The following is an 18,711-nucleotide window of genomic DNA, read 5'->3' as shown; positions in this document are numbered from 1 at the left end:
TGGGGGCATGAAGAAAGCTTGCTCACTAGAAGCTGTACTTCTCTGAATATATTACCTCTGCAGATCCACAGTCACCAACCCTTTTCCCCAGTTCTCTGAGGTTTAAGATTCCCTGCAAGGAAAAAAGAACTGAGGGAGTCCAGAATGGACACAAGCATGTGCCTTGAGCCTCTGATTGTTCTCTGCTCTGGAATGGAACTGCAGCTTGTGTGATTCCTGGAGTGTGGATATGATTATATTTGGAGCATTTCAGTTACTGGAAAGTATCCTTCTGCACACCCCAAAGTCAGAGCAGGTGAGCCAAAGAAAAGTAGTCATCCATAATCAAATCTACCTCAGTCCCCTAGCATCTCCTTAAGTTTACCGCAATCGCTGAAGGCTTATATTTCAGACTTATATCCTCTGAAAAAGTCACAAGAATCTCAATGAAAGGAAATCTCAGGATTTGCTGCCTTTTTATTTATCACACATATGATTGTTACATAGCACTATGAAAAGCTTTAGGGCTCTGAGCACAAGGTTGAATTAGAGTTGGAAACAATCTCCATAGTTTTTGTTTATTTTGATACACACAGGTTGCTAGGATTCCTGCTCTGCATTTTCTAGGAGGAATAGGGATTGCTGTTAAACTAGTTTATCTGCAAGAGTCTTCTGAGCAATTTGGTCTGGAGTCACTTCAAGGCAGTAAACAACGAACCTACCCCTTTTACAGCACCATTTTTTGGAGTTACAGCTACATTTTAAGACTCTTCCTCAGTTTCTGTAGCTGAGCAGAGAGAGATGGGCCGTGGAAGTGTTTCTTTTCCCATATGATGTGGAGTTCTTCCCTCACATCTAAGAGCAGCCACACATGGAGCTAGGAGACCAGAAGATGCAAAAGAAATAAATGTATTGTTACAATTTTTTAAAATAAATATTTCAGGCCACCATCTTCAGCAGCCTAGGTTTCATTTGCTCTTTTAGTTGTGGCTCAATCAGCATGCTGTTCAAATCCTGGAAATTCAGGATCACTTTATGTGCCTCCTGGAAAAGCTCCTTCCCCACAGCTTTCTCCACTCGATTGCGCCACTCCACCAGCTTGGGCATGTCCTCAAAGATGTTATAACCAATTGCTATGAGCTGCAGAGAGAGACATACGTAGTCGTGAAACACTTGGGTTAAACTTCAATAAGGGAATTCACCACTTACACAGCAGAATCCATTCTTGGCAAGTGCAAGAGTACTGACTGGGATTTACCTGTGATTGCCACAGGTAGGAAAAGAATTCAGTAAGGGAGTTGCTAGAAACTGGAGGATGACACTCTCAGCCTTTTCTCTCACCTGCAATAAGAAGCACCTGACCTGGATTTCTGTGCCCATCTCCCAGGGTAATGATAGCTGTTTTATGATCAAAGGGGACTGGAACTATGTTCCTCCACAGTGCTAGAAATCTAGTGGTCTGGGATGGATTTTCAGGCACTGTGATGCACCTGATCACCATGTGCATTCGGGCATATTGAAAATATAATAAATGTATCAGATGACACAGTAACATGCACCTTTTCCAAGCTTAACAAATTCAGACACCAGTGTTTTTCCCACCTTTGGCCTGCAGATGGTATGACAGCCTGTCCACATCACAGTGAGTAACTCCATAGACAGTCAGCACTGCTACTTGTGTCAGCCAGAGGAGGGGAATGGGAGGATGTCACAGCTGGCCTGGAGGTGAGCTTCTGACCTATCCTAAGTCCGATCTATTTAATATTTAGAATCATAGAATCATAGAATTCAAGATCAGAAGGGACCATTATGATCATCTAGTCTGACCTCCTGCAAGATGCAGGCCACGTAAGCCGATCCACCCACTCCTTAAGCAAGCGACCCCTGCCCCATGCTTCGGAGGAAGGCGAAAAACCTCCAGGGCCACTGCCAATCTACCCTGGAGGAAAATTCCTTCCCGACCCCAAATATGGCGGTCAGCTGAACCCCGAGCATGCGGGCAAGACTCTCCAGCCATACCCTCTGGAAAAAGGCTAACAATATCCTATCATTGACCCATTGTACTAATTACCAGTGTGGCACTTAATTGACCTATTGACTAAGCCCGTTATCCTATCATACCATCTCCTCCATAAACTTATCTAGCTTAATCTTAAAGTCATGGAGGTCCTTCGCCCCCACTGTTTCCTTCGGTAGGCTGTTCCAGAATTGCACTCCTCTGATGGTTAGAAACCTTCGTCTAATTTCAAGCCTAAATTTCCTGACTGACAATTTATATCCGTTTGTCCTCGTGTCCACATTAGCACTGAGCTGAAATAATTCCTCTCCTTCCCTGGTATTTATCCCTCTGATATATTTAAAGAGTGCAATCATATCTCCTCTTATCCTTCTTTTGGTTAAGGAAAACAAACCGAGCTCCTCAAGTCTCCTTTCATACGACAGGCTTTCCATTCCTCGGATCATTCTAGTGGCCCTTCTTTGTACCTGTTCCAGTTTGAATTCATCCTTCTTAAACATGGGAGACCAAAACTGCACACAATATTCCAAATGAGGTCTTACCAACGCCTTATATAACGGGACTAGCACCTCCTTATCCCTACTAGAAATACCTCGCCTAATGCATCCCAAGACCGCATTAGCTTTTTTAACAGCCACATCACATTGCCTACTCATAGTCATCCTACAATCAACCAGGACTCCTAGGTCCTTCTCCTCCTCCGTTACTTCCAACTGGTGCGTCCCCAGCTTATAACTAACGTTCTTGTTAGTCATCCCTAAATGCATAACCTTACACTTCTCACTATTGAATTTCATCCTGTTACTAATACTCCAGATTACAAGGTCATCCAAATCTCCCTGGAGGATATCCCGATCCTTTTCCGAATTTGCAATACCTCCCAACTTGGTGTCATCCGCAAACTTTATCAGCCCACTCCTACTCTTGGTTCCCAGGTCAGCGATAAATAGATTGAATAAAATTGGACCCAAAACCGAACCTCGAGGAACTCCACTGGTAACCCCCCTCCAACCCGACAGTTCCCCCTTCAATATGACCCTCTGCAGTCTCCCCTTTAACCAGCACCTTATCCAATGACCCACCCAGAAATCTGAGCTGCTGGAGAAGTTTCTGGTTGGTGTTTTATAGGCAACGTACAGGGAAGCCATTGCCTTGTGGAGCAAATAGTCACATGGGATCCCTCTCCCTCTGTCTCCATTAGGAGAATATTTCCTTTTGGATCTTGCATTAGGAGAATAAAGAAGCTGCAACTATGGATGAAATCCTGAGGGGGTGGGTCAGGTAAATGGGAAGAGAAACAGCTGTAAGAACCTCATTCAGTCTGTGTTCAGCATGCACCTGCTTCACTAGGTGTCTGACTTCCTTGTGGGGCTTTGCTACCCAGCTCTATCTTGTGCTGATGGGGTACAGAGTGCACCCATTTGGAAGTGGTACAGCATGTTGTCCAGTGGCCACGCAGTTCAGACAGCGCTGCTTTCCTCATCCTGGCCCAGCCCTTACCTGCATGAGCTCCGTAACTGCCACCAGGTCTGCCAGAGAAATCATGTTGCCTACAAGGAAGGGTTTGTCTTGCAGGAACTTCTCCTCTAACTGCTTCAGGGGAATGGCCAGGTCCTCTAAAGCTTCCTGTAGCTTCTCTTCAGGAGCTGTCTGGTCCATGTATAAAGGAAACACCACCTGTGTGGGGAAGAGGGTATAGACTTAGCCTTCATACATCTACACATACTTGATCCTGTTTAGTAATTGTAAAAAAGCTAAGCTCAGTGATCCTCAGGCTGCAGTCAGTGCCACAGTAACCAACAACAGTGGTGCTGTTTGTGTGGATTATACACAGACGGGAAGTCTAGACTTATACAGGGATCAAGTCCCTCATCTTAAATTAGAAGATGATCACTTGTCCTCCAAAATGTTTACAGTTAGGGCAGTAATGCCCAAAGGAGAAAGCAGAATAAAATGTCTCAATAATTCACAGCCTTAGGGGGCTGACAGCATATGATTTCTGCCCAAGATGGTGGAAATCTCTCAAGATCTGCTTATTTGCAGGTATTGGAACTGGCAGGGCTGCAGGGGAGGAGAAGGGGAACTACGGTCAAAGAATAGGATAGGAAGGCTGGTCCAGTGATTAGGACACTAACCTGGGCGCTTCAGGAGGCCTGGGTTCAGTGCCCTGCTCTGACACAGACTTCCTGTATCACTTGTGCAAGTCTCTCTGTGCCTCAGTTCCACATCTGTAAAATGGGGATAACAGCACTGCTCTGCTTCATAGGGGGTTGGAAGGATGAATACATGAAAGACTGGGAGGTGCTCAGATACTATAGTAAGGGGGGCTGTCGCAGTTTCAGGGTAACTGCACCTGTGTTCCTCCCACCGTTGTCCCTCAAGGGCACCACTTAAGGTTTCCGGCTCTCACATCTCCTCTCTTGCTCAGAAACCTGCGTCTTGTTGCCTCTGGACCAGGGTTTTAAGGCTGCACAGCTGTCTGTCTTATGCTCTGATTTCCCCAGCAAACCAATCTACCTAAAGGCCAGTGCCTGTGCTTTGCTTTCTCTCTGAGGGCTATGACCAAGTATTGCCAGCAGTTACAAGTTATCATACAGCTCTTTCTAAGCAAGCACATTTATTCTTAAGGTAAAATCATTACAATGAAAACATATAAAAACAAAAGTTCCTATACATGTGCTCAAAACTTACCAGATGTCTCCAATCAATCAGTCACTTAGTAAGCCATAGTCCTTCCAACCCTTTTGCAAAGGTTGAGGCCCTTGGACAGAAGGTCCTGTCCATATTCTGGATTAAAATGAAGGCCCTGAGTCAGTTTAACCTCAGCTTTTTTATTCCAAAAGCCCTCTCTTTATGTCTGGAAAATCCAGGGTGGACCAGTAGATGTGCACTTCCCCAGGGGTAGTGCCTCTCTGGAGGTGTTTACAACCTCAGTGATTCACCTTTTTCACTCCCCCCCCACCACTGTTTCTGATTCCTAGAGGAGCTGTGGTAACCCTTCCCCCTGGAATTGCATACAATCCCTGGCCACAGTAGCACATAAACTTACTCCAATATGTTCCCCGAAAGATACTGGATGTGGTTGCAATACCTGTCACAGGGGCCATAGAAAGTACCTAAGATAGATAGCACTAGGTTCTGGAGCACAATTCTCCACCAAGGGAAATTCAGCAGCTGCTTGGGGCGGCATTTTGCTGGCAGGGTGGCAGGCAGCTCTGGCAGACCTTCTGCAGTCATGCCTGCGGGAGGTCCACTGGTCCCGCGGCTCTGGTGGACCTCCCGCAGGCATGCCAGCGGATGCTCCACTGGAGCCGTGGGACCAGCGGAACCTCCGCAGGCACATCTGCAAGAGGTCCCCCAGAGCCGCGGGACCAGTGACCGCCAGAGCGCGCCCCGCCCTGCTTGGGGCGGCGGGATTCCTAGAGCCGCCCCTGGGTCCAGCTCTGGATATTTAAATCTCTTACCTTGAGCCAGAATATCTTCAAAACACTTGGCCGGATGGCAGAATGTTGCCAGGACAGGTATTCATCTACCCGGGCTCGTTTCTTCATATCCAATGGGTACCAGTGGTCAGGGGTTTTATACTTCTGACTCAGGTAGGCAAGAATTGCAGGGCTGTCCAAGTATAAAAAGAAGAAGATCGGCAGGTCAGTTAAGGTGAAAGAAAGTTTTCATCTGCATCCCTTTCCACTTCTTTTCTTTGTGTTACTTGCATTATAAAGCATAGGAATGGAGAGTGATAGAGGGGGACAGCCAGGAAAAAGAGAAAGTTAATGGAGATAAAAAAAATTGAAGTGGGGAAACAGGAGGACAGAATAAAGAATTTGAGAGTTCTGAGTTTGTTATTCCCTTCCAGTGAGCTATATTTGCTGTAAACACCTGAGCTACATTTATTAATGTAATTCTGCTGGGATGATGGGAGACAAGAAAGATTGGCATTCTGGAGACAGAAACTTAGGGAAGAAGGGTGACAGGAAGCAGGAAAAGTGATCTTGAATTGAGGAACAAGTGGAGCACCAAGTCCCATATATTGCAAGAACTCCACCTATGGCATCACACCCCTAATGGTTCCACTTGTGGGAAAAAACAGATAACTTTATTCTAAAGACTGCATCACTCCCCAAACAGACAGACAGGCCTTGATGAGATTCCAAGCTGGGTCCCCATGGAACATTCAGCCAGTGGCACTGAGAAAAGCAATCTCAAAACAGCAGAGAACTCTTATCATCCACTTTTCCTTGCCTGCTTCAGGACCAAAACCATCATCCTACAATGGATTGCAGCCGACAGATGTGCAGCCTCGGAAGTGTTCAAATGATGAATAACAGGACAAGAAAGAGGAGAGTGTACTTCTGTTGTATTCTTACCTCTCTGCTAAGGTGAAACCTCCATCCTTCAGTGCTGGCACTTTCCTTAGGATGTTCACCTTGCCAAATCCAACACTGTGCTGTTGCCCTGGAAACAGTGAGAAAAAACTCACCAGTTATGAGACTGGTAGCTGGGCCAATGGAAGCTAAAGCAAAAGGAGCACCCAGCTCAGACTGAGAATGTCCTGCCATCATTTTATTACGCTTATAGGAACCTTTGTGATATACAACTAGAGTTTTTCCCATATCATGTATTTGTTTGAAAAAAGGGACTATATCAGAGAGAGACAAAAGACCTTGCCCAGATCTGACAGTCACCTGGAGCTGGGATTTGCTGTTGCAAGAGGATTCAACCATTGACCTCTGTCACTGGGAATGGCAGTTGTGCAACTTGCTGAAGTGTTACTCACAAATTCCACTATGCAGTGGAAAGCGAGTGTGCCAAGGTCTTAGAGGCAGGGAAAGAAGAGGGAGATTTGAATAAAGGCAACTGAACATCTTAAATATATTTTCATATTTGTGAAAGAAATAGGCACGGCCTACGAAGCACATTTGTGCACTGAGCATTATAATGAGTCAGATGGTCCCTAACCCTCCACTCTCCCTCACAGGGAAAGCCAAAGCTAAACCATTTTCTTGCAGCTCATGAAGGAGACCAATACCAGCTAGGACGGAATAAGGAAAGGAGCTTGAAGACAGTGGGTCAATAGAGATCACTGCAGTGGATGAATATCAACTGCAGATAGCCCAGCTATGAGAGCAAAGTGTCTGCTCCAGTTTGCTAGGCTCTGAACAGCAGAGGACACATGAAAAGAAGATGCTGTCAACAGAAGCTGCTGCCCCAGGAGTGCCTGAGGAAGTTTCCAGAGCTCTGACTAGGAAGAGAAAGACATGCATGTCAGTGACACAGCAGTCAGCTTGTTGCTGCATAAACAGTCACAGAAAATGATTAGTCTACAAACAAGGGTTCCCCACCTCTGGAATAGCAGAAAGGCTGGAGGTCAGAGTGGATGAGCATTAACCTAGTTATGGAGAGGGAAGCTTACACAGCATTTCCCTGCATTACTCCTGGCTTGAGGGCACTGATATTAGTGCATCCCTTTCAGGAGAACTTATGAAATAGCTTATTCTTCCCTCTCTCATAGGAGAGTTTAAATTCCACAATCACACTGTTCCAACTGACAGATGTTAACAGAGTTTGTTATCTAATCAGGTCTTCGGCTTCTTTGAAAACAGGAATTGCACAGCAAAGCATAAAAGTGGGGTTTGCTCTTTACTTCTGAATGATCTCGAAAATATGTCTCAAGAGTTTGATTTTGGTTTTAAGTGTTCCACCCTTTCTCCCTACCCTTACTTTATATTACACTAGAAATCCTGGATTCTCACTTTTCTGGCTTTGCTGGAGTACCTTGGCAAGAACCTGGGGACCCAAATAGGGATGACACATGAAATGGTAACCTGAGCTGTAACATCTACCTGCCCTTTGGATGCTGATTAGGTGGTAGACTGAGTGGGGGAGGGAAAACTGGTTGCATAGGTTGCAGCCTCATGTGACATTAGTGGCCAGACCTGCCACAGATCTTGCTAGGTCCTCCTAGAGCTAGAGAGAGAATGAGGGTCTGGTAAGGTAAAAAACAAGCAGAAAAAACAGATGCCAGTGATAACTAACAACATATTTAACTTGTGTTAGGTTAAAGGGAAACTGCTTCCATGTTGCACAGCCAACGGTCTAAAAGTTCATGAGGTAACAAACACCAGTCACAGCAAATACACTGTAAAACCCTATATGATATGTTGTTAGTTATCACTGGCATCTGAACCCCTTCTGTCTGTAAGGGAGGATAAAGTTTCTGGGGCTGTCTTTGTGCATCATAAAGAACCAGTAAAGGCCACAATCCTTTCTGTTGCTCTTGTTTTGCAGTTTATCTTTAAAGGAACTGAAACATGCCCCATTTAAATTTTTGGCATGGAGAGTCAGTGTTCTGAGTTCCTGGATGGCCGCCGGTGTACAGACAGCTCATCTGCTTGTTTAGTTTATATTTCTACTTAGTGGACATTAAGGTCTCTGTTTCACATCCAGGTCAGGTCAGTAATGGCTAATAGTTGTTGTCATTGGATAGCTGTTCATTGACCAAGATTCCTTAGTGATCTTATTGTAGGGGAGAATTCCTCACATTACAATAATCACCACTATCATTGGCACCTTCCTTGGCAGTCTCTGTGGGAGGCCAAAAGCTGAATGGGCCATGGAAACTGAAATCCCCTATAATCCCTGGAAGTGACCTTGTTAGCACAGAGGCAGAGTGGTGAGGTCTGCGCTGTTTCTGCTGTCCCTGTTCTGAGCAGCGGGAGTTGCTTTTGGGGCTCTCAGTCTGGCACCTTTCACCAGCTTTAAATATTCCCTAAGTTAAATAAAATTCAGGTGACATTCCAAACAAAAAGAAAAAAAAACAGGGCAGAAGGCAAAGTACAAAGAGGAGGCTCCTTATCTCTGATATTTACGGTATGGAACTGTTGAAGCAAATTCATTCCTAGTTTAACTCTACTGACATCCAAGGAGTTGCTTATTCAAATCATAGATGCACTTGGCCCTGTGTACTTGGAGGGGTTCTAAATGCCGCCAGTCACAGTATACACAGCTCTGTTGACAGAGAGAGCTCTTTGCAAATTTAGGCTTGTTTTTTGGATCCTGGGGCAGACCAAGCAGGCAATTGGGAATTGTCTTCACGGGTATGTCTATGGTGCATTTAGACACCCACAGTGGGCCAGTACCAGCTGATTCAGGTTTGCAGGACTCAGGCTGCGGGGCTGTTTAATTGCGGTATAGATGTTAGAGCTCAGGTTCTAGAACCCAGGCTCCAGCCCAAGCCCGAACATCCATGCCACAAATAGCCCCTTAGCGCGAGCCCCACTGGCCCAAATCAGCTAGCACAGGCCAGCTGTGGGTGTCTAATTGCTGTGTAGCTATATCTCCATGAGGCTATAGTTGTTGTCCATGTTAATGAGACAAAAGATCACTGTACCAGAATGTGGGGATTCTGTATGTGAGAATCAGTGTGTGCATACTGCACAGTAGCTTGATCGTTGTGTTAGGTTAAAGGGAAACTGCTTCCATGTTGCACAGCCAACGGTCTAAAAGTTCATGAGGTAACAAACACCAGTCACAGCAAATACACTGTAAAACCCTATATGATATGTTGTTAGTTATCACTAGCATCTGAACCTACTACAGGAGGCAGCCAGCAAGTGGGGAGTGATGGTGTCCTTTGTGGCACTGGGCAACAGGAGAATTCCAGGCAAGGGACTCTGTACCAACTTCCAACCTACTTTAATAATTTATCAGGCCCATAAAGGATACTAATTTTGTGTTCTTAATAGGCTGTTCCATTTTTAAAGCAGCTTGGGAACTGATTCTGAGTCTCAGGAGCTTTCATGATGCCATGATGTCATAAATGAGAAATGACACCTTATTGGCTTGGTGTCAACAATGGCCTTTCATACACAATACAGCCGTGCTGAGAATTCTACCACATCAAGCCATTCAGGTTTACAGGGAAAGCATTTAATGCCAACACTGGTTTCAAGTTACTTTGACAGGATTAAGGGTTTATGTATTATGATCATGGGTGTGACTGATCTCTATACTCTGTGTGCACCTGAGCAGAAGCGATGCAAGGTATTTGTAGTGTTGGGGATGGGAGGTTCATCCGTTATTAAAAAAAAAAAAAAAAGGTAGTTAGAGGTCAGGAATTTGGAGGATGGGTGGAGAGAACAAAATGTAACAGAGAGGGGAGTGAGACCATGAGCTCTAAATTCTCTCACACAACATTGACGCATAATAGGGTCCATTTTATTCTGATAGTGCTAAAAGGACAGCCAGTTGCCTCTGGGTAGGCTGTAGTTCATAGAGGAAGGGCAAAGCTGTGAGAGGGTGAGCCAGTGTGATGTGGCTCACAGACTATTTTCTTTAGATTTGACCTAATGTTGCATGCAGGCTGCTGAAAGCAAAGGGATATTAGTGCATTGACCACACAGGATTTAGTAACTATGCCTCCTGCTGCGGGGCAGGCAGCAACACTGGGGTGCTATTCCTGGAAAAGAAAGAGCTGCTGTTGATGGGTTTGCTAACCACGGAGTAACTGCTTCTTTTAGACATACTTGCCTGGTTAAAAAACAGATGAGAAAATAAACATTTGCATCCTGTGTTAATATCAGTGTGAAAACCGATAGAATTCTGGAATCCAATTTACATTTTCATTTGTTGATGTTCTGCATGTCACTTAGCTTGGAGGGGAGAATTAAATTAGTCCAGTTCACTTTCTGACTTTTGTGCAGTGGCCCAATGCTGCAGTATGTGCATTGAAAATGCTGTGTCAGGGTGCCCTTAAGTCTTTTGAACTGAAGAGGTGTTAAGACTTACAGATCCACCTGAAAGGGCATGCTTGGGCAGGTAGCAGCCTTCTCTGACTTATGTAGTCACTTGACTTGATGGTGGTGACCTGCATCATTTTTCCAGTGGAGAAAAATAGTATATTTAAGTAAAAGCACCATTACCTGTGTCACCCATTACTGCTGCAGGGGAATGATTGCATTTCTTGCACAAATCTCACCGATCAAGTGAGAATCCTTTTGTAAAAGCATTAGCTTCGGCGTGGGTGGGGGAAGGGCTGTTCACTGTTCCAAGAAAAGCAGGCGTTCTTTCCTCCTAACACAAAACCTACATTCTGGGTCTAAATTCACTATCCTTTAATTATCAACTACTCTGATCTGTGGATAAAGAGGCTGAATGGGAAAAGCTGCATACCAAGCTAAATACAGAACTCCGTCAGATCTCCCATTGACTTCAATGGGATTTAGTCTGGAAGTTCTTATTCCACTATTATTAAGGCAGCAAAACTCCCCCCTGAAGTCAACATTGGCAAGTGGCTGACTCCCCATACTCCTAAGGGCATTCTGCACCAGAACATTTAAAATTCTGCACGCAATATTTTAAAATTCTGCAAAATGTATTTGTCAAATAAATGTGGAGGCTCCAGCCTGGCACTGGGGAGCACAGGCCACTGGATGCACAGAGGTAGGAGATCACTGTGCAGCTCCTCACCAGGACACGGACTCAGCAGTGAGGCTGCACCCAACCCTGACACAGCGCAAGGACTGGGCCTGTCCCAGAAACACCCCAGGGCCCTGCCCCTGTGTGCCAGGTCCACCAGGTGTGGGCAGGCAGGCTCAGCAAGGCAGGATCTGAGTGTGGAGGGGCTTAGTGAGAGGGGAACCTGGTGTGGGTTGAGAAGGTTCTGTATGGGGCAATCTGGGTGTGGACAGATTAGTGGGGGATTGGGGTGCAGGAGGATTTGAATGCACAGGGGCTTGTTGAGGGGTTCTGGGTACAGGGGCAATGGGACTCTGCAGTGAGGTCCAGGTGAAGGTGGTTGGGGCTCAGTAGGGTGGGGTCTGGGTATGGCAGGGGATAGAGCTTGGCATGGGGGTCTGGGTGTGTGAAGCTCAGGGGGGAGTCCAGATGCTGGGGGAGTGGGGCTCAGTGGGGTGTGAATCCAGGTGCAGCTGGTTGGGGCTCAGTGGGGTGGGGATCTGCATGCAGGTGTCTCATCAGGGTGGTCCAGGTGCTGGGGGAGTGGGGCTCATCAGGGGGAGCATTCTGAGGGTGGCAGGTGAGGCTTGACAGTAGGGTCTGGGTATGAGGGGCTGGGAAGATGGGGGAGCAGCTCTCTGTACAGGGATTCCTCCCCCTGCAGCTGAGGAGCGATGGGTTCAGGAAGCAGGGGGTGGGAGAATTTGCAGAGTTTCCTGCAGCTTGGGGAGGGTTTGACCTAGCTCCAGATGCCATGCAGGGGAAGAGGAAGTCTCGTCCCCCCCAGGCCAGCTGGGACTAGCAACTGAGCCTAGCACAGGGTAGAAGGCACCAGCCAGCTCTTCCATGGTGATTTACCTCTCTGCCGTCTGCCATGGGAACCCGAAACATACTGCTGGAGAGGTTCTCATGACCACTCTTGTGGCTTCCCTTTGGTTCCCCATCAGAAACTCATTTTTCTGCAGGGAAGCAAAGAAATCTGCGGGGGACATAAATTCTGCGCGTGCACAGTGGTGCAGAATTCCCTCAGGAGTACCTTGAACAGATAGACAAAGATGTTGGGCTAAATCTTAATCTTAAACAACATAGGGATTCTAAATCAATAACCACCAAAATCAGCACTAAATTCTGAACTGGATGCAGTATCAGTGCTTTCTCAAGTGCCTTGCCAGGATTTTGCAAATGGGCCCCAGCGAGGCTTAAACAGCCTTTTACTTCCTGCTCCCATTTCTTTCAGTATCTGGTTTTAGAGTTCCTTCAAATCCCAAATTACTGCTGCTAAGCCTCCCTGTGCTTGTGTACAGAGCAACTTTCCAGCCGCTGGCTCCTAGGAGCTCTTGTCTGACAAAGTTTATTGGGCAGAACTGCTGAATCATAAGCCTTTCCCCACTAATTGGTTGACAGCCACATTAGTCACCTGGGTAGGAGTCATTTGGGGCTCTGAGTAACAATGCCTCAGAGGAGAAGCTGCAGAGAAATGAGACTTTGGTCAAAGCAACACACTCCCACTCCGTTACCAAGGTGTAGAAGACCAAACTCAAAAGCTTGATCAAAAATAAACCCACGCCTCTTTTCTACATGGAGTAACCTCCCATGCAGCAGCATTAACCACCACACTTGTGAGATAAGCTTCCCTATTTGAAACATGAATAATGCTCAAGAAGGAGTGTGAAGATTCAGGCATGTTTCAGACCAGTTCAGCCCTGGTGGAAGCAGGCAGAACTCCCATGGGAGTCAATGAGGATTACATCTCCTTATGTTAGGCCTGCATATAGCTGGCCATGTTTTTGATTAACTCTCCCATGGACATCCCAAGCCTGCCTATTTTCAGGGCTGACTGACAGACTTCCCCTTCATATAAAGCATTTTAGTGGCTTGAAATTACAGAAAAAAAATACAGCAAAATTGATTATGCAAAAGGCTCAGGAGACAGCAGTAGCCTTTGGATGACTGGGGGAAGCTGATTCACAAAGCTTTGACAGCTCCTCATGCTGAGTGCGGACCTCAAAGCTGGCCAGCACAGAAAACCAGCCAGCTTCCCAAAGGCTGTTTTCCACCGTGTTGGCCAGCAGCATGTGAGCTCCAGGACTTCTGTGCATGTTGCTAGTCAAACTTCAGCACTGAAAGGTTTATGCTTCAATCAGCCATGAAGAATTCACCATCTAGATCTGTATGTGCAGGTCAGATATAAAGTGTATTGAAGATATATGTAACTTTCAGATACTCTTCTGTTCATCTGAGGTTCAGATTATCATGGTCTCTACATATAGTTTTATACTCACTTCCCCATCAACATTGGTATCTCAGTACCTAGTTTATCCACTGACTCTAGAAAGCTCCATGGATGTGCTAAAAACGTTCCCCAGACATGTTGTTGCTTATCCCCGTGGTCAAGATTCTAGCCCTAAGGAGACAACATTCTGCCTAGTGGGAAGAAGAGCTAAAAACACAGCCTACATTCTTTGGTCTAGCAGATACCTTGGAATGTGATAAGTAAAATGCAGGTAGATGTTTACTAAATGCAAAACCTGTGATCACAGATTGGAAATGAAAACTGGGAGACCCCCTGGAACCACAATGGGGAGCCATTGTGTAATGAGCGAAAACAAGGAGAGATTATACACATTTTCTGCATCACTATCCAGAACATAATGAAGGGCTGAAAAGATACTTCTGTGATGTTGCTGTCTATATGGTTTTATAAAAATATGCTAATGAATGTATATAATGTAACTGCAATATGCTTCATGCAAAAGGTCTCTTGTAAGGTATCATTACAAAACTTATAATCTACTGAGTGTGTTCATCCTATTTCTATAAATGTATCACTCTTGTATCTAAAACTAGAAATATGAAATATAACTCTGAGGGCTTATTGTAATTATGCAAAGTGTGGGCAGTTAATGGTGGTTTGGAATCTTGATGACTCCCATTAACCAGGGCAGTTGTCTACAGATAGCTGTGTTTTACCTGTAATTCTTCCTGCATATGTGTGTGCTGGCAAGTGGGCAATGAAGTCTTGCAGTGACATGTGATCACGTCACCTGAACTGGAATCCATCTTTAACCTGATGTCTTTCCATTGAGAAGGAGGGGGTGGGAACCCGGACAGGGACAAAGGATTCCTGCCTTATGCAAAAGATATATAAAGGGGTGGAAGAGAACAAAGGGGGGAGAGGAGCCATCATGAAGAATCCCCTAGCTACCACCTGAGCTGGAACAAGAGCTGTACCAGGGGAAAGAATTGTGCCCAGGCCTGGAAGGTGTCCAGTCTGAGGAAAAAACTTACTGAAGCATCTCTGAGAGTGAGATTATCTGTATTCAGTTTGATTAGACATAGATTTGCACGTTTTATTTTATTTTGCTTGGTGACTTACTTTGTTCTGTCTGTTACTACTTGGAACTACTTAAATCCTATTTTCTGTATTTAATAAAATCACTTTTTACTTATTAATTGACCCAGAGTATGTATTAATAGCTGGGGGAGCGAACAGCCATGCATCTCTCTCTATCAGTGTTATAGAGGGCAAACAATTTATGAGTTTACCCTGCATAAGCTTTATACAGGGTAAAACGGATTTATTTGGGTTTAGACCCCGTTGGAAGTTGGGCATCTGAGTGTTAAAGACAGGAACACTTCTGTGAGCTGTTTTCAGTGAAGCCTGCAGCTTTGGGGCAAGTAATTCAGACCCAGGGTCTTTGTTAGAGCAGACGGGCATGTCTGGTTCAGCAAGACAGGGTGCTGGGGTCCCAAGCTGGCAGGAAAAGCAGGAGCAGAGATAGTCTTGGCACATCGAGTGGCAGCTCCCTAGGGGGGTTCTGTGATCCAACCCATCACAACTTCCTCAAGGCAATAAGAGTAGGCAGAGATTTCCCCTAACCAGTGAGGAAGAAAAACTGCCTAATGAGGGGAGCAAGAAGAAAAAACAACAACCCACACAATATATCCCAACCACCGCTGAGTCAGGAAAAGACAGCAATACAAGATGAAGACTGTATCAAACCCATCACCCACCTGTTCCTGGCCACAGGGCGGTGATGCGTTTATACTGGGCAGCATTCATAGGGCTTGTCAGGTGTTGAAAGGGAACTGGAAAGTACATGGGGCTGGGAAGGGGGAAGCAGAGCAAAAAGAAGCAGAGACGGGGAGCAGAGCACAGACCCACAGCATAGGGCTCAAGACCCTTAAAGCCGCAAAGCGGATAGGAGGGAAGCTCCAGCCGCGTACTGGGTTGACATCTGCAATGTCATGCCAGAGCAGTAGCCAGAACCTTAATTCTTACCCGTCTATGACACTCCCAGCTAAATTCCACCTGGCATTTTGCTCCCCAAAACTGAACCTTCCTCCCAGATTCCCTCACTCCAGAAAAGGTTCCCAGGGTTTGAGCTTAGCTTTGTTCATCTCCTTCTTGAAGGTCCTTTACTCACAAAGGCTGAAAGCAGGAAGGGAAGGGATGCTTCCTAACCTGAGGCCTGTTGTGGGTAACTGGGCTCAGTGCCCTGCTGGGGAAGGAAGAAGCAAACACAACCCCAAGGGAGCGCATGTTAGAGAGCTTATTCCTTCATCCTCGCACTTCCCTGGTCCTTCTCGCATGAACAGAGAGCAACAATACCCGAAGTCCGAAGGTGCAAACAATTTTATGTTTATTGGGGTGAACTTCCAGCAAGCTTAAATCCAAGTTCCTTTTTCCTTATTTTTGAACCCCAACTTACTTCCTGTTTGCCCCTAATTTATATAGTAATAGTCTCAGCTATACCTTAACCAAGCATTTTACTGAAATCTGTCTAACCAATCCTAACATACTGTAACATAATTCTCTCCCCAATTATATCCCACTACCCTAATTAACTTACACCTCACAAAATTAATTATCCAGCCCACAGAAACAATTAGAGAACCAGACAGATTAACAATAGAAAAGTGGAGGCCATAAAGATAAAACATACAGAAATGGGGGTTTCACAACCACAACTATTAAAAAGTAATTTCTTGCCAGACAGGAGGCTATCAAACTAAGTGTTCTTTAACCATCTTTCTCTGGTGGGGATCTGCATTATCAGAACAGGATTGTATTCCTAACAGCCCAATAGCACCTTATTTCAATGTGCCTAGTTTGAAATGTAAGAATGTGACCATATGCTTCCCAGCTTATGGCTGCCTCTGCTGCTTTGCCAAAGGCCTGAGCTTAAGAACGGCCTCAAACTGTCACAGTAAAAAAAAGGCCCTTACGCAGATTCTCTCTTTTATACCTCTGTAACTAGCCAAACGATAAACATATATCTAAATTCTTAAAGTATAGGCCTTTACAGGCAGGCCTGCATCTCTATATCCTAACACAGCAAAGGGGTTCAGCTCCTTCCCTCACCTTTGAGTACCTCCATTTGTTTGAATGTGAAGGGGATGTTGTTCTTCTTGGCAAAGATGTAGACGGATCGGCAGGGTGGTGAGAGCAAGTCCAGGTAGAGCTCTATCCCCATCCTACCTGCTGGGCAGAGGGAGCAGCAGGGAGAGAGGTGCTGTGTTAAGGCTGAGACTACCTGTCCTTGGCTGTAGCTGCAGAGAAGGCAGACTGAAGAGAAACGTCTTTCCATCTCTTAGTTATCGTGTATCATTAGCGCTCCTCCCCTGCTCTTCCTCCAGAGGAAAGAGACAGGGACCAGGCTAAGGTGGCATCTCTCCCTGCCCCACCAGAATGTGAACAGTGTACCTTGGCAGCCACCTGTGAATTTGGCCATTTGTACACAATTCCTGTGGGGAGTAGGAGACAGGGTGGGTAAGGTAGTAGTTTTTATTGGACCAGCTTCTACTAAATGAAAGATATTACCTCACCCACCTTGACATCCTAGGACCCACGCAGCATACAAACCATGAGCGTAGGAGAGGTAGTTTGGTTGGAGGGGAACCAAGCCATTTCCCACTGCACCTGTAAGCTGAGCCAGGTGCTTCTGTACAGGTCTGCCAGATGGCCTCCATTCATGCTGCATTTGTGAGTACCGCAGAGGCTTGGCCCTTTCTGTTATGAAGTATAATGACTTGGTTAGTAAATCATGTTGGGCTTATTAAGGCCCATGAGAAGGTCCATCCACCCGCTCTGACTTTTGTTTCATTCTTTGCATAAAAAACCCCAAAACAATTCAAGCCAGAGTCTCATTTAGCTGAGGAGGCATTGAACACTCAGGATGGCACAGCACGCTGGCAGAAGCTTCGCTTGGAAATGCAGCTTTTGTTCATACATTAGATCATTCCTTGCACATTAAGGCTTGAGCCTGCCAATACAAATGTATCTTTAGTCATGTGTATAGTTCCACCTGAAGATCGGGCATAATGTTACTGATGGGTAGGAGTGTCTGCTGGATCAGACTTGTCTTCCCCTACATATAACCTATCCCAGTTGGTTCATGGAGCTGGATTCTGTAGCTTCCAACTGATGGAAACATGTGTTTGCTTAGAAATTCTCATGCCCAGCTTCCCAGAAGCTGTCTTTGTCCACTTCTCATCCATTTAGCTGGAGGTTCTCTTTACTCTTTCATTGGCAAGGCTGTGAATCTGCAGCCTACTCTCCATGCAGACTGGGGCGATGATGACTCCACTAGAGAGCTTACAGTGCATGCAGCTGCGCCACTGTATGCTCTCTAGTGGAGCTGCACTAAGCCAACAGGAGAGCTCTCCTGTTGATTTAATTAATCCACTCCAATGAGAGGCAGTAGCTATATTAACAGGGGAAATCCTCCTGTCGATATAGTGCTGTTTACGGTGGGGGCTAAGTTGGTATAATCTAGGTTGCCAAGGGGTGTGAGTTTTCCACACCCCTGAGCAATGTGGTTATCCCGCCATGAGGTTGTAGTGTAATTAGGGGGAAGGAAAAGTATTTTGAGACTAAGCTATTTGGAAATTGCTCAGCCCCTGCTGCACGGTGTGACTGCAACACTAATGCACCCAAGTATCGGAAATGTAGGCTTCTAGCTAGTGCGGAACTGGGGGCTTGCACACTGCTGAGTGCCAGTGTGGATTGAGCTGCTGAGAGTCTCAGGCAGGTCCAGTGAGGATGAGGCAAGGAAGGAAAGGGAGCCCTACCAATACTGTAGCTCACATGTCTGCAGGGGTGATTCAGTGTTTGTAACAACAAAAGATAGTATCTTCCCCTTCTGTAAATTGTGCAAGGGCTGTGGTTAAAGTATTGTTAGCAAGATGCTGTTCTTTCCTTTTGGGCAGGAAGGCCACTGAGATGTGGTGTTGGAGAAAGGAGTGAAACACACAGG

The 18,711-nt window shown here is 45.8% G+C and overlaps 1 protein-coding gene across 1 annotated transcript; it reads right to left on the bottom strand.

Annotated features, from left to right (window-relative positions):
* Window positions 1-426: 426 nt before the first annotated feature.
* LOC123350753 (glutathione S-transferase theta-1-like) lies at window positions 427-18,571 on the bottom strand. The gene is made up of 5 exons (XM_044989462.1): window positions 16,818-18,571; window positions 6,364-6,451; window positions 5,461-5,611; window positions 3,497-3,673; window positions 427-1,119 (listed from the first exon to the last, which is right to left on the bottom strand). The coding sequence occupies exons 1-5, from the start codon at window positions 17,041-17,043 to the stop codon at window positions 919-921; spliced, it is 843 nt and encodes a 280-aa protein (XP_044845397.1). The 5' UTR covers window positions 17,044-18,571; the 3' UTR covers window positions 427-918.
* Between the last annotated feature and the right edge of the window lie 140 nt (window positions 18,572-18,711).

Source organism: Mauremys mutica, chromosome 16 (genome assembly GCF_020497125.1).
Source record: "Mauremys mutica isolate MM-2020 ecotype Southern chromosome 16, ASM2049712v1, whole genome shotgun sequence".
NCBI classification, from domain to species: Eukaryota; Metazoa; Chordata; order Testudines; family Geoemydidae; genus Mauremys; species Mauremys mutica.
Note: the sequence above shows the minus strand (reverse complement) of the source record. Positions and strands in the feature narration are given on the sequence as shown.